The 16,483-nt window shown below is 44.3% G+C and overlaps 1 protein-coding gene across 1 annotated transcript in view; it reads right to left on the bottom strand.

Annotated features, from left to right (window-relative positions):
- Nucleotides 1-12: 12 nt before the first annotated feature.
- LOC118381696 (C-myc promoter-binding protein-like) overlaps nt 13-16,483 on the bottom strand; it is a 171,940-nt gene continuing 155,469 nt past the window's right edge. The window contains 5 exon segments of the mRNA XM_052513923.1: nt 13-7,346; nt 9,273-9,337; nt 11,636-11,798; nt 12,593-12,619; nt 14,526-14,643. Of these exon segments, the coding sequence (XP_052369883.1) occupies nt 7,210-7,346; nt 9,273-9,337; nt 11,636-11,798; nt 12,593-12,619; nt 14,526-14,643 (510 nt within the window). The 3' untranslated portion in view covers nt 13-7,209.

Genomic DNA, 16,483 nt, shown 5'->3' with positions numbered 1-16,483 from the left:
CACACGATTGGACACGGTATAAGTGATTTTATTTCCAGTCTGAGACAACTCTAAAGATCCAGTCCAACATGATTGATCTCATCATCAGATCCACAGACCTGTCGTACAGAGCTGTAAAACAACACAAGGAACATTTTTACAAAATGTCTTCTCTATACAAAGAGCAGATCAAATATTATACAGTGACCCTAAATACAATGAAACATTTTTGTTTGTACATTTCCTTCTAGAACGACTTATAACCTTCTAGAGCTCTATTCAGTCTGTACAGCTGAAGAGTGACAGATTCTGTGATGGGAATGTAAAGATCATTTCCTTCTAGAACGACTAATAACCTTCTAGAGCTCTATTCAGTCTGTACAGCTGAAGAGTGACAGATTCTGTGATGGGAATGTAAAGATCATTTCCCATGGAGCATCGTTTACCGTCAGTCTCTGCTCAATCAGGAACACTTCCGCCTCGCGGATTGAATAGAGCCCTTCATCTGCAGAGATTGACAACTAAACCATTTAAAAGCTGTTCACACTGCTGATATCATGAGTGATATGATATTTTTTTGAACAGTCCAGGTCTCTCTTAACCACTTAGTTGTGGTTGGTAACAATCTTTAGCTTTCAAAATAGCAACGTCACATTTCATGTTTGCATAGTAGCGTTATTCTGCGATCGGTGTTCTCAGCTGTCAAATCATTGAAGTGGCCAGCTCTCATTGGACCCTTCTTGACAAAAAGGTCCTCTTCTAGCCAATGACATCAGTCTGTTGTTACATTGTAATTGGAGGTCACCGGCGTGCCTCACGTTAGGTAAGACGACTGGTGACGTGTCCGTCTACATTGCAGTCGGCCAGGAGAGGCGTTTAACGTATCTGTTGAAAGGGGGGCATTATCACGTCATAAAGGTACTTCAATTATTTCATTCTGAGTTGGAAGTATTTTCCCCGGCGAGAGAGATGTTGCTGTGGACTTTAAACCTGGGAGGATTTTCAAGTGTTTACCTGGTCAAGTGGACTCAACGGTTTTGTCCACTCAAGACAACTGAAAGCATTATAATCTATGTTCAGGTGCACCCCCCACACACACACACACACACACATAAAATGAACTGAAGACAATACATCGCCAAAGGCTGAACCTGGTTTCATCAGTATAACAGACCGGGGATAAACAGCGATGTCATCATAGCCACTGTACCGAGGTCCTGGTACTTGATAAACAGCGATGTCATCATAGCCACTATACCGAGGTCCTGATACTTGGTATCATCAGTATAACAGGCCAGGGGATAAACAGCTGTGTCATCATAGTCAATGTACCGAGGTCCTGATACTTGGTATCATCAGTATAACAGACCGGGGATAAACAGCTGTGTCATCATAGCCACTGTACCGAGGTCCTGATACTTGATAAACAGCTGTGTCATCATAGCCACTGTACCGAGGTCCTGATACTTGATAAACAGCTGTGTCATCATAGCCACTGTACCGAGGTCCTGATACTTGATAAACAGCTGTGTCATCATAGCCACTATACCGAGGTCCTGATACTTGATAAACAGCTATGTCATCATAGCCACTGTACCGAGGTCCTGATACTTGGTATCATCAGTATAACAAGCCAGGGGATAAACAACCCCCCCCCCAAAAGGTTTTGACTGCATGTGATGTGCCAACTGAGCATTAATTTGTGCTGCTGAACAACGAACCCAAACGTAGGGTGTCACTCCTACAGTACCTTGTATGGACGAAACCCAGACCACGTGTGTATTGTATACAGTACATGGCTGAACATAGACATAGGATCATATGTAAAAACGTTAGAGGACGTATCGAGTTATTGAACGTTGGTGCGTTGTGTCTGACGTCCTTAAACGTGGGGTTAGAAACCAGAACAGAACTGGCTTCCAGTTTGGGAAATACATCTTGTGACTTGAGGGGGGCTCAATTCCATTTCAAATGGGTCAATTTCGAAAGTAAACCAAATTCCAAATTGAAAAGCATTGAAGAGATTTGACTGGAATTGAAATGGAATGGAATGAACCCCAACTCACCTACACATCAATGGTATGAATCATTCTTACTGACCCCCAACTCTAGACTTACAGTGCCTTGCGAAAGTATTCGGCCCCCTTGAACTTTGCGACCTTTTGCCACATTTCAGGCTTCAAACATAAAGATATAAAACTGTATTTTTTTGTGAAGAATCAACAAGTGGGACACAATCATGAAGTGGAACGACATTTATTGGATATTTCAAACTTTTTTAACAAATCAAAAACTGAAAAATTGGGCGTGCAAAATTATTCAGCCCCCTTAAGTTAATACTTTGTAGCACCACCTTTTGCTGCGATTACAGCTGTAAGTCGCTTGGGGTATGTCTCTATCAGTTTTGCACATCGAGAGACTCCCTCTCTAAATCCCTCTGCCTCTACCCTTCCTCTCTCTGTCTCTCCCTCTGCCTCCACCCCTCCTCTCTCTGTCTCTCTCTCTCTACATCTCTCTGCCTCCACCCTTCCTCTCTCTGTCTCTCTCTCTCTCTCTACATCTCTCTGCCTCCACCCTTCCTCTCTCTGTCTCTGTCTCTCTCTCTACATCTCTCTGCCTCCACCCTTCCTCTCTCTGTCTCTGTCTCTCTCTCTACATCTCTCTGCCTCCACCCTTCCTCTCTCTGTCTCTGTCTCTCTCTCTACATCCCTCTGCCTCCACCCTTCCTCTCTCTCTCTGTCTCTCCCTCTGCCTCCACCCCTCCTCTCTCATTTATACGGAGACTTGATTACACACAGGTGGATTGTATTTATCATCATTAGTCATTTAGGTCAACATTGGATCATTCAGAGATCCTCACTGAACTTCTGGAGAGAGTTTGCTGCACTGAAAGTAAAGGGGCTGAATAATTTTGCACGCCCAATTTTTCAGTTTTTGATTTGTTAAAAAAGTTTGAAATATCCAATAAATGTCGTTCCACTTCATGATTGTGTCCCACTTGTTGTTGATTCTTCACAAAAAAATACAGTTTTATATCTTTATGTTTGAAGCCTGAAATGTGCAAAAGGTCGCAAAGTTCAAGGGGGCCGAATACTTTCGCAAGGCACTGTATATCTCCTAACAGAACCTGACTGACCTAAAATATAAACGCAACATGCAACACTTTCAAAGATTTTACTGAGTTACAGTGTATAGAATCAGTCAATTAAAAATAAAGTCATAGTGGGGCCTGGGAGGGCATAGGCCCACCCACTTGGAACCCAGTCCACCCACTGGGGAGCCAGGTTCAGCCAATCAGAATTATTTTTTCCCCACAAAAGTTTTTAAAAATTACAGACAGAAATACTCCTCAGCACCCCTCTCCTCTTCCTTCAGACGATCCCGCAGGTGAAGAAGCCGGATGTGGAGGTTCTGGGCTGACGTGGTTACATGTGGTCTGCGGTTGCGAGGCCGGTTGGATGTACTGCTAAATTCTCTGAAATAACGTTGGAGGCGGCTTACGGTAGAGAAATGAACATTCAATTCTCTGGAAACAGCTCTGTTGGACATTCCTGCAGTCAGCATGCAAATTGCACGCTCCCTCAAAACTTGAGACATCTGTGGCATTCTGTTGTGTGACAAAACTGCGCATTTTAGAGTGGCCGTTAAATTCTCCCCTGCACAAGGTGCACTTGTGTAATGATCATGCTGTTTAATCAGCTTCTTGATTTGGATTATCTTGACAACGGATAAACAAATTTGGATGTAAACAAATTTATGCGCAACATTTTATTTGAGAGAAATACGCTTTTTTTGTGCGTGTGGAACATTTCTGGGATCTTTTATTTCGGCTCATGAAAACATGGGACCAACACTTTACATGTTGCGTTTATATTTTTTGTTCAGTGTACATTCTGTACCATTGTACTGTTTTGGATGATCATTTTTTTGGTTCTAAAACACATAAATTAAAATAAAATAAAAGGTTTTATAAAATAAAAGTTACCTCAAAAGTATTGAACAACCCCATACGTTCCTTGTAAATTCCCACTATTCACAGTTTATAACACCTGAAGAGAGGTCCACACGTATCGGTGAATATGAAAGGACTTGAAACACGGAACCTACTGTCGTGTAGCAATATTCCCTCCATATAGCAAAAGGGTAACTACATGTTCTTAACAGTACACAGAGGTCCTCAAATGTACTCCAACTTTAACTTGAAGGTACTTTAAAAAGGTACTCCAACTTTAACTTGAAGGTTCTTTAAAAAGTTACTTCAACTTTAACTGGAAGGTACTTTAAAATGTACTTCACTTTAACTTGAAGGTACTTTAAAATGTACTTCACTTTAACTGGAAGGTACTTTAAAATGTACTTCACTTTAACTTGAAGGTACTTTAAAATGTACTTCACTTTAACTGGAAGGTACTTTAAAAAGGTACTCCAACTTTAACTTGAAGGTTCTTTAAAAAGGTACTTCAACTTTAACTGGAAGGTACTTTAAAATGTATTTCACTTTAACTTGAAGGCACTTTAAAAGGTACTTCACTTTAACTTGAAGGTACTTTAAAAGTTACTCCAACTTTAACTGGAAGGTACTTTAAAAGGTACTCCAACTTTAACTTGAAGGTACTTTAAAATGTATTTCACTTTAACTTGAAGGCACTTTAAAAGGTACTTCACTTTAACTTGAAGGTACTTTAAAAGATACTTCACTTTAACTGGAAGGTACTTTAAAAGGTACTTCAACTTCAATGATATTAATACTGATATCTGAGGAGCCGATTCATGCAGCATGTTGTGCCATAGATGTCAGAGTCTGTTTTACAGTCGCACATTACTTTAAAAACAGAAACAGTGGTCAATCAATTTTGTAAACGTCAAAGTAATGAATGAAGTATTTAAACGCAATATTTTGGCAGTTTTAAAGCAACTTTAGTTGTTTTGAGTGAATCTTTGAATGCCCTCACTGATACAATACTTCCAACCAGCTTAGTTCAGTTTACGATGGACGTCAGTGTGATACAGTAGCAGATACAGTTACACTACTCACTGTAAATACTACTAGAACATTCTAACAGCCATCAACCGCAGGAGGAGAGGAATAGATGATTCACCCTGACACGAAGCCAGTACATCCATCAACCACAGGAGGAGAGGAATAGATGTTTCACCCTGACACGAAGCCAGTACATCCATCAACCACAGGAGGAGAGGAATAGATGTTTCACCCTGACACGAAGCCAGTACATCCATCAACCACAGGAGGAGAGGAATAGATGTTTCACCCTGACACGAAGCCAGTACATCCATCAACCGCAGGAGGAGAGGAATAGATGATTCACCCTGACACGAAGCCAGTACATCCATCAACCACAGGAGGAGAGGAATAGATGTTTCACCCTGACACGAAGCCAGTACATCCAGCTAAACAAATAAAACAGACTAAAATAAATAAAAGTCTTACTTAGTATAAATAAAATTCAAGTAAAATATTGCTAATATTAGTCTCTATATATGACTATATAATACAAATGTTTTTTTATTTTTATAAAAAGGTCCCTACTACTACTGTCGTATATAAAGTACATTTTGTATTTTATGTCACAATTTGTACAAGATTTCTTAAAACATAAGTACCCCGAAATAGAAGATGTCATTGTGTGTGAAAGCGTTGTTACGTTAATGAGTATGATCTCCATCCATCCAGAGGGGTACGTCCAGAACCTTTAACGACCAGGTGATGAGATGGGATTTAAAAAAACAACAACATCCCTTTTGTGAGACTGGTCAGACTACATAATAACCCCCTGGTCGGTCAGCTCCGTTAGTCTCTGGTCAGCTCCGCTAGTCTCTGGTCAGCTCCGTTAGTCTCTGGTCAGCTCCGTTAGTCTCTGGTCAGCTCCGCTAGTCTCTGGTCAGCTCCGTTAGTCTCTGGTCAGCTCCGCTAGTCTCTGGTCAGCTCCGCTAGTCTCTGGTCAGCTCCGCTAGTCTCTGGTCAGCTCCGCTAGTCTCTGGTCAGCTCCGCTAGTCTCTGGTCAGCTCCGCTAGTCTCTGGTCAGCTCCGCTAGTCTCTGGTCAGCTCCGCTAGTCTCTGGTCAGCTCCGCTAGTCTCTGGTCAGCTCCGCTAGTCTCTGGTCAGCTCCGTTAGTCTCTGGTCAGCTCCGCTAGTCTCTGGTCAGCTCCGTTAGTCTCTGGTCAGCTCCGTTAGTCTCTGGTCAGCTCCGTTAGTCTCTGGTCAGCTCCGCTAGTCTCTGGTCAGCTCCGTTAGTCTCTGGTCAGCTCCGTTAGTCTCTGGTCAGCTTCGTTAGTCTCTGGTCAGCTCCGTTAGTCTCTGGTCAGCTCCGCTAGTCTCTGGTCAGCTCCGTTAGTCTCTGGTCAGCTCCGTTAGTCTCTGGTCAGCCCCGTCACATCTCTCACAGGTGACGGACATGACCCAAAACATCACAGTGTCAACAAGCTCATCGTCGCCCATTCTGTACGTCTTTCTAAAGTGGATTCCTGAGCTGGTCTTTAAAGCTCCTCAGTCCTCTTTGGGAGAGCCACCGTTGTAAATACATGGATTTTATACATGTGCTTTTCATGGACGCAAAAGATCTCTTCAACCCTACCCATGTGGGCTACCCACGGCTGTGCTATGCCGAGTGACGGAGGTGACTGGCTGGCCGGGTGGAGGAGGTGACTGGCCGAGTGACGGAGGTGACTGGCCGGGTGGAGGAGGTGACTGACCGAGTGACGGAGGTGACTGGCTGGCCGAGTGACGGAGGTGACTGGCTGGCCGGGTGGAGGAGGTGTCTGGCCGGGTGGAGGAGGTGACTGGCCGAGTGACGGAGGTGACTGGCCAGGTGGAGGAGGTGACTGGCTGGCCGAGTGACGGAGGTGACTGGCTGGCCGAGTGACGGAGGTGACTGGCTGGCCGAGTGACGGAGGTGACTGGCTGGCCGGGTGGCGGAGGTGTCTGGCTGAGTGACGGAGGTGACTGGCTGGCCGAGTGACAGAGGTGACTGGCTGGCCGAGTGACGGAGGTGACTGGCTGGCCGAGTGACGGAGGTGACTGGCTGGCCGGGTGGAGGAGGTGTCTGGCCGAGTGACGGAGGTGACTGGCTGGCCGAGTGACGGAGGTGACTGGCTGGCCGGGTGGAGGAGGTGTCTGGCCGAGTGGAGGAGGTGACTGGCCGAGTGACGGAGGTGACTGGCCGGGTGGAGTGTCTGTCGGAGGTGAAACGTCAGGGGTAAAGGGGTCAGAGGTCAGAGGTAGGGTTCTCCGAAGGTCTTGCGACACTCCATGACCCCAGCGCTGGGCGGACGGTCGCAGTTGTGCGTCAGCTTCACCAGGTTGGGGCTGAGGTGGTCGTACGCCATCTTGTATTCGCGGTCAAAAGCGTCTGGAGGGAGGAGAGAGAGTGAGACGCGTTATAACACAACGATGTTCAACACCGATTTAAATGTCATTTAAACTGAAGACCTTCTGGAGGAAAACGCTGCAGTCCACTGCAGGAGCATTCAACAGTGTATGGGTTGACTTCTAGAGGACGTGTATGGGTTGACTTCTAGAGGACGTGTATGGGTTGACTTCTAGAGGACGTGTATGGGTTGACTTCTAGAGGACGTGTATGGGTTGACTTCTAGAGGACGTGTATGGGTTGACTTCTAGAGGACGTGTATGGGTTGACTTCTAGAGGACGTGTATGGGTTGACTTCTAGAGGACGTGTATGGGTTGACTTCTAGAGGACGTGTATGGGTTGACTTCTAGAGGACGTGTATGGGTTGACTTCTAGAGGACGTGTATGGGTTGACTTCTAGAGGACGTGTATGGGTTGACTTCTAGAGGACGTGTATGGGTTGACTTCTAGAGGACGTGTATGGGTTGACTTCTAGAGGACGTGTATGGGTTGACTTCTAGAGGACGTGTGCGGGTTGACTTCTAGAGGACGTGTATGGGTTGACTTCTAGAGGACGTGTATGGGTTGACTTCTAGAGGACGTGTATGGGTTGACTTCTAGAGGGCGTGTATGGTATGGGTTGACTTCTAGAGGGCGTGTATGGGTTGACTTCTAGAGGACGTGTATGGGTTGACTTCTAGAGGGCGTGTATGGGTTGACTGAGGACGTGTATGGGTTGACTTCTAGAGGGCGTGTATGGGTTGACTTCTAGAGGACGTGTATGGGTTGACTTCTAGAGGGCGTGTATGGGTTGACTTCTAGAGGACGTGTATGGGTTGACTTCTAGAGGGCGTGTATGGGTTGACTTCTAGAGGACGTGTGGGTTGACTTCTAGAGGACGTGTATGGGTTGACTTCTAGAGGACGTGTATGGGTTGACTTCTAGAGGACGTGTATGGGTTGACTTCTAGAGGACGTGTTGACTTCTAGAGGACGTTCTTCTAGAGGATGGGTTGACTTCTAGGGGCGTGTGGGTTGACTTCTAGAGGACGTGTAGAGGACGGGACTTCTAGAGGACGTTGACTTCTAGAGGACGTGTGTGGGTTGACTTCTAGAGGGCGTGTGTGGGTTGACTTCTAGAGGGCGTGTATGGGTTGACTTCTAGAGGACGTGTATGGGTTGACTTCTAGAGGACGTGTACTTCTAGAGGACGTGTATGGGTTGACTTCTAGAGGACGTGTATGGGTTGACTTCTAGAGGACGTGTATGGGTTGACTTCTAGAGGACGTGTACTTCTAGGGTGTGACTTCTAGAGGACGTGTATGGGTTGACTTCTAGACTATCTTCTAGAGGACGTGTATGGGTTGACTTCTAGAGGGCGTGTATAGGTTGACTTCTAGAGGGCGTGTATGGGTTGACTTCTAGAGGACGTGTATGGGTTGACTTCTAGAGGACGTGTATGGGTTGACTTCTAGAGGACGTGTATGGGTTGACTTCTAGAGGACGTGTGACTTCTAGAGGACGTGTATGGGTTGACTTCTAGAGGGCGTGTATGGGTTGACTTCTAGAGGACGTGTATGGGTTGACTTCTAGAGGACGTGACTTCTAGAGGACGTGTATGGGTTGACTTCTAGAGGACGTGTATGGGTTGACTTCTAGAGGACGTGTATGGGTTGACTTCTAGAGGACGTGTATGGGTTGACTTCTAGAGGACGTGTATGGGTTGACTTCTAGAGGACGTGTGCGGGTTGACTTCTAGAGGACGTGTATGGGTTGACTTCTAGAGGACGTGTATGGGTTGACTTCTAGAGGACGTGTATGGGTTGACTTCTAGAGGACGTTTCTGTGCCTTGTTGCACCTGAAGAGTAGTTGGCTGTGAGCACACTACAGTACTTCTGAAACTACTAGCACAATGAACGCAGACTTACCGATGTCAATGTTGTCCTTTCCCAGAGCCACCAGACACAGGAAGAGGATGTCTCTGTACAGACTCCTGCAGAGGGAAGAGCACAGGGACGTTAGATGTTACAGAGGACATTTACAGACTAGCTACAGTAGATAGCATGAACGACTGTCTGTCTTTGACATCAAAGGGGCTAATGATACTTAATGTTGACCGTAACCTTTTTCCCAACCTTGCTATACACCAACTGACTCAAATCAAATGACATTTTATCGGTCACATACACTTGGTTAGCAGATGTTATTGAGTGTAGCGAAGTGCTTGTGCTTCTAGTCCCGACAGTGCAGTAAAATCGAACAGTTTCCCAACTACCTAATAGACACAAATCTAAAAGGGGTGAATGAGAATTTGTACAGTTGAAGTCGGACGTTTACATACGCCTTAGCCAAATACATTTCAACTCAGTTTTTCACAATTCCTGACATTTAATCCTAGTAAAAATTCCCTGTCTTAGGTCAGTTAGGATCACCACTTTATTTTAAGAATGTGAAATGTCAGAATAATAGTAGAGAATTAATTATTTCAGCTTGTTTCTTTCATCACATTCCCAGTGAGTCAGAAGTTTACATACACTCAATTAGTATTTGGTAGCATTGCCTTTAAATTGTTTAATTTGGGTCAAATGTTTTAGGTAGCCTTCCACAAGCTTCCCACAATAAGTTGGGTGAATTTTGACCCATTTCTCCTGACAGAGCTGGTGTAACTGAGTCAGGTTTGTAGGCCTCCTTGCTCGCACATGCTTTTTCAGTTCTGCCGACAAATTTTCTATGGGATTGAGGTCAGGGCTTTGTGATGGCCACTCCAATACCTTGACTTTGTTGTCCTTAAGCCATTTTGTCACAACTTTGGAAGTATGCTTGGGGTCATTGTCCATTTGGAAGACCCATTTGCGACCAACTTCCTGACTGATGTCTTGAAATTTTGCTTTAATATATCCACATAATTTTCCTTCCTCATGAGGCCATCTATTTTGTGAAGTGCACCAGTCCCTCCTGCAACAAAGCACCCCCACAACATGATGCTGCCACCCCCGTGTTTCTCTGTTGGGATGGTGTTCTTCGGCTTGCAAGCCTCCCCCTTTTCCCTCCAAACAGAACGATGGTCATTATGGCCAAACAGTTCTATTTTTGTTTCATCAGACCAGAGAACATTTCTCCAAAAAGTATGATCTTTGTCTCCATGTGCAGTTGCAAACTGTAGTCTGACTTTTTTATGGCGGTTTTAGAGCAGTGGCTTCTTCCTTGGTGAGCGGCCTTTCAGGTTATGTCGATATAGGACTCGTTCTATTGTGGATATAGATACTTTTGTACCTGTTTCCTCCAGCATCTTCACAAGGTCCTTTGCTGTTCTGGGATTGATTTGCACTTTTCGCACCAAAGTATGTTCATCTCTAGGAGACAGAACGCGTCTCCTTCCTGAGCGGTATGACGGCTGCGTGGTCCCATGGTGTTTATACTTGCGTACTATTGTTTGAACAAATGAACGTGGTACCTTCAGGCATTTGTGAATTGCTCCCAAGGACGAACCGGACTTATGGAGACTAAGAATTTTTTTCTTCTGAGGTCTTGGCTGATTTCTTTTGATTTTCCCATGATGTCAAGCAAAGAGGCACTGAGTTTGAAGGTAGGCCTTGAAATACATCCACAGGTACACCTCCAATCATTTTCTGGAATTTTCCAAGGTGTTTATAGGCACAGTCAACTTAGTGTATGTAAACTTCTGACCCACTGGAATTGTGATACAGTGAATTATAAGTGAAATAATCTGTCTGTAAACAGTTGTTAGAAAAATGACTTGTGTCATGCACAAAGTAGATGTCCTAACCAACTTGCCAAAACTATAGTCAAGAAATTTGTGGAGTGGTTGAAAAACGAGTTTTAATGACTCCATCCTAAGTGTATGTAAACTTCCTACTTCAACTGTACATATAAATATATGGCATTTAGTGATGTGCTCTGAATGTTGCAGAGAGAAAGAAATAGGACGAATAGAGCTGATGATTCTTTATCCTGGCAGACAATTAAGTTCTACATTAAATATTTCTATCTGAATGTTTCAGTAGCAGTACATCCCCCTCAACATTTATTTTTATTTTTTATTTTACCTTTATTTAACCAGGCAAGTCAGTTAAGAACAAATTCTTATTTTCAATGACGGCCTAGGTTAACTGCCTGTTCAGGAGACAGAACGACAGATTTGTACCTTGTCAGCTTGGGGATTCGAACTTGCAACCTTTCGGTTACTAGTCCAACGCTCTAACCACTAGGCTACCCTGCCGCCCCACAACATGCCCCATGACAATGGCGTTATCAATGTGTAACCCCTGACCTTTGCCTCTTGACCCCCAGGCTCTGCCCGAGCAGCTGTAGGAGCTGTCCCATTGGTCGAGAAACATCGTTCCTCTGGATGCTCTTGACCACGCTGTGGAGTAGCTCCTCCCCAAACGGACGCTCCGCCTCGCTCACAGGGCGACACAACGGGTAGCCCACACCTGGAGGCAGGGGTCAGGGGTCAGAAAGATGGATATGTAGGCTACACTAATACACACTTCATATATAACAAACAACGGGTAGCCCACACCTGGAGGCAGGGGTCAGGGGTCAGAAAGATGGATATGTAGGCTACACTAATACACACACGTAGGTATGCAAGACCGAACACACACACACACACACACACACACACACACACACACACACACACGTAGGTACAAGACCGAACACACACACACACACACACACACACACACACACACACGTAGGTATGCAAGACCGAGACACACACACACACACACACACACACACACACACACACACACACACACACACACACACACACACACACACACACACACACACACACACACACACACACACACACACACACACGTAGGTATGCAAGACCGATCTCACACACACACACAGTAAAACACAGATGCTAACTCATTCTCAAATACAGGAGTGTATTTGAGATCCAACTAGACGAAGACACACATTAAAATGTTGGAAGAACTGAAGAAAACAAATCACTAGAAACAACATCATTTAGACAAGTCGATCAAAGACCACAGAATTCCCAAGACTGTCGGCCAAGAGGAAAACAGCAATACAGCGATGCATTTTCAACCACATAAAGTCACCGAGGACTGAGAAAACGAAAACAGGTTTTCCCAAAACGACGACAAGGAGAACAAACAGGGTGCAGCAAAGCAGAGAAGAGCAGACAGGACACACAGAGAGACAGAGGAGAGAGGCTCGACTGCCGAGTCCGAAAGAGAACACTCACTGTCTAACAACAGAGCACAATTAAGCCCTGAAACACAGAGAACAGAGAGAACAACAGACCCCTGTTAGCTCCCAGACATTACAGCACACAGAGATGCAAAATGGCTGCCACATAGCTGCCCCATGGTTCAGAGCTCTTCCATCTGACAAAGTTAGGCTACAACGTTAGGCTACAAAGTTAGGCTACAAAGTTAGGCTACAAAGTTAGGCTACAAAGTTAGGCTACAAGATATCCACAATTCATACAGATATGCTAAAACAATTAAATTGTAGACTTAGGCTTGACTGTTCCTTGAAAAACAAGTGCTGAGACTACAACGTTAGACTGCTTGATTAGGCTACAAGGTTAGGCTTTCACAGACGTTAGGCTACAAAGACTACAAAGTTAGGCTACAAACCTGTTAGGACTAATGCATTTCACGTTAGGCTACAACGTTAATGCTACAGACGTTAGGACCTACAAGACTGTTAGGCTACAACTGTTAGGACTGCAACGTTAGGCTTTCACAAAGACTTAGGCTGCTGTACACTGTTAATGCTTTCACGTTAGGCTACAACGTTAGGCTACAACGTTAGGCTACAAGACATCCACAATTCATACAGATATGCTCTTCTTAAAACCACATTAAATTGTAGACTTATGGCTTGATCTGTTCCTTGATAAAACAAGGTGCTGAGACGGCTTCATACCCTGCTGTAGACTGTGACTTAATGCATTTCACTGAGACGGCTTCATACCCTGCTGTAGACTGTGACTTAATGCATTTCACTGAGACGGCTTCATACCCTGCTGTAGACTGACTTAATGCATTTCACTGAGACGGCTTCATACCCTGCTGTAGACTGTGACTTAATGCATTTCACTGAGACGGCTTCAGGACCTGCTGTAGACTGACTTAATGCATTTCACTGAGACGGCTTCAGGACCTGCTGTAGACTGACTTAATGCATTTCACTGAGACTGCTTCATACCCTGCTGTAGACTGACTTAATGCATTTCACTGAGACGGCTTCATACCCTGCTGTAGACTGTGACTTAATGCATTTCACTGAGACGGCTTCATACCCTGCTGTAGACTGACTTAATGCATTTCACTGAGACGGCTTCATACCCTGCTGTAGACTGACTTAATGCATTTCACTGAGACGGCTTCAGGACCTGCTGTAGACTGACTTAATGCATTTCACTGAGACGGCTTCAGGACCTGCTGTAGACTGACTTAATGCATTTCACTGAGACGGCTTCAGGACCTGCTGTAGACTGACTTAATGCATTTCACTGAGACGGCTTCAGGACCTGCTGTAGACTGTGACTTAATGCATTTCACTGAGACGGTTTCAGGACCTGCTGTAGACTGACTTAATGCATTTCACTGAGACGGCTTCAGGACCTGCTGTAGACTGTGACTTAATGCATTTCACTGAGACGGTTTCAGGACCTGCTGTAGACTGTGACTTAATGCATTTCACTGAGACGGCTTCAGGACCTGCTGTAGACTGTGACTTAATGCATTTCACTGAGACGGTTTCAGGACCTGCTGTAGACTGTGACTTAATGCATTTCACTGAGACGGTTTCAGGACCTGCTGTAGACTGTGACTTAATGCATTTCACTGAGACGGTTTCAGGACCTGCTGTAGACTGTGACTTAATGCATTTCACTGAGACGGCTTCAGGACCTGCTGTAGACTGTGACTTAATGCATTTCACTGAGACGGTTTCAGGACCTGCTGTAGACTGTGACTTAATGCATTTCACTGAGACGGTTTCAGGACCTGCTGTAGACTGACTTAATGCATTTCACTGAGACGGTTTCAGGACCTGCTGTAGACTGACTTAATGCATTTCACTGAGATGGTTTCAGGACCTGCTGTAGACTGACTTAATGCATTTCACTGAGATGGTTTCAGGACCTGCTGTAGACTGGGACCTACTCTGCGTGTTCCACAGGATGTAGAACGGCTGGATGAGATCCCGGTGCAGCTTGAGGTTGTCCCATAAGATCTGGATCAACACGTGTTTACTGTCCTCTGACATCCAATGGCGAGGGACCTGGGGACGGACAGGGACAGATATGAGACACACACCAGCTCAATCACAATATATCTGGAGGGAGATGCAGGGACAGATGAGATACACACACACACCAGCTCAATGACAATGCTGTGAGACACACACTTCAATGACATTTCACACACACCAGCTCAATGACAATGCATATGCTGTGACAATGCATATGACACACACTGTAGCTCAATGACAATATATATGAGACACACACACAGCTTCAATGACAATATATATGACTGACACACCAGCTTAATGACAATATATATCACACACACCAGTTCAATGACCTATGTAGAGACTGACTTCAATGACATTTCACTGAGACACACACAGGACACACACACCAGTTCAATGACAATATATATGAGACACATTTCAGCTCAATGACAATTATAGAGACACACACACACTGCTTCAATGACAATATATATGAGACACACACACCAGCTCAATGACAATATATACTGAGACACACACACACCAGCTCAATGACAATATATATGAGACACACACACACCAGCTCAATGACAATATATATGAGACACACACACACCAGCTCAATGACAATATATATGAGACACACACACCAGCTCAATGACAATATATACTGAGACACACACACAGCTCAGCTCAATGACAATATATATGAGACACACACACACCAGCTCAATGACAATATATATGAGACACACACACCAGCTCAATGACAATATATATGAGACACACACACACCAGCTCAATGACAATATATATGAGACACACACACACCAGCTCAATGACAATATATATGAGACACACACACACAGCTCAATGACAATATATATGAGACACACACACCAGCTCAATGACAATATATATGAGACACACACACCAGCTCAATGACAATATATATGAGACACACACACACCAGCTCAATGACAATATATATGAGACACACACACACCAGCTCAATGACAATATATATGAGACACACACACCAGCTCAATGACAATATATATGAGACACACACACACCAGCTCAATGACAATATATATGAGACACACACACACCAGCTCAATGACAATATATATGAGACACACACACCAGCTCAATGACAATATATATGAGACACACACACACCAGCTCAATGACAATATATATGAGACACACACACCAGCTCAATGACAATATATATGAGACACACACACAATGACAATATATATGAGACAGCTCAATGACAATATATATGAGACACACACACCAGCTCAATGACAATATATATGAGACACACACACACAGCTCAATGACAATATATATGAGACACACACACCAGCTCAATGACAATATATATGAGACACACACACCAGCTCAATGACAATATATATGAGACACACACACCAGCTCAATGACAATATATATGAGACACACACACCAGCTCAATGACAATATATATGAGACACACACACCAGCTCAATGACAATATATATGAGACACACACACACAGCTCAATGACAATATATATGAGACACACACACACACACCAGTTCAATGACAATATATATGAGACACACACACACAGCTCAATGACAATATATATGAGACACACACACACCAGCTCAATGACAATATATATGAGACACACACACCAGCTCAATGACAATATATATGAGACACACACACCAGCTCAATGACAATATATATGAGACACACACACCAGCTCAATGACAATATATATGAGACACACACACCAGCTCAATGACAATATATATGAGACACACACACCAGCTCAATGACAATATATATGAGACACACACACACCAGCTCAATGACAATATATATAGAG

The sequence above is a fragment of the Oncorhynchus keta genome, unplaced genomic scaffold, assembly GCF_023373465.1.
Source record: "Oncorhynchus keta strain PuntledgeMale-10-30-2019 unplaced genomic scaffold, Oket_V2 Un_scaffold_14331_pilon_pilon, whole genome shotgun sequence".
In the NCBI taxonomy this organism is placed as follows: domain Eukaryota; kingdom Metazoa; phylum Chordata; class Actinopteri; order Salmoniformes; family Salmonidae; genus Oncorhynchus; species Oncorhynchus keta.
The sequence above is the reverse complement of the archived record's forward strand: the minus strand, read 5'-3'. Positions and strand labels throughout refer to the sequence as shown.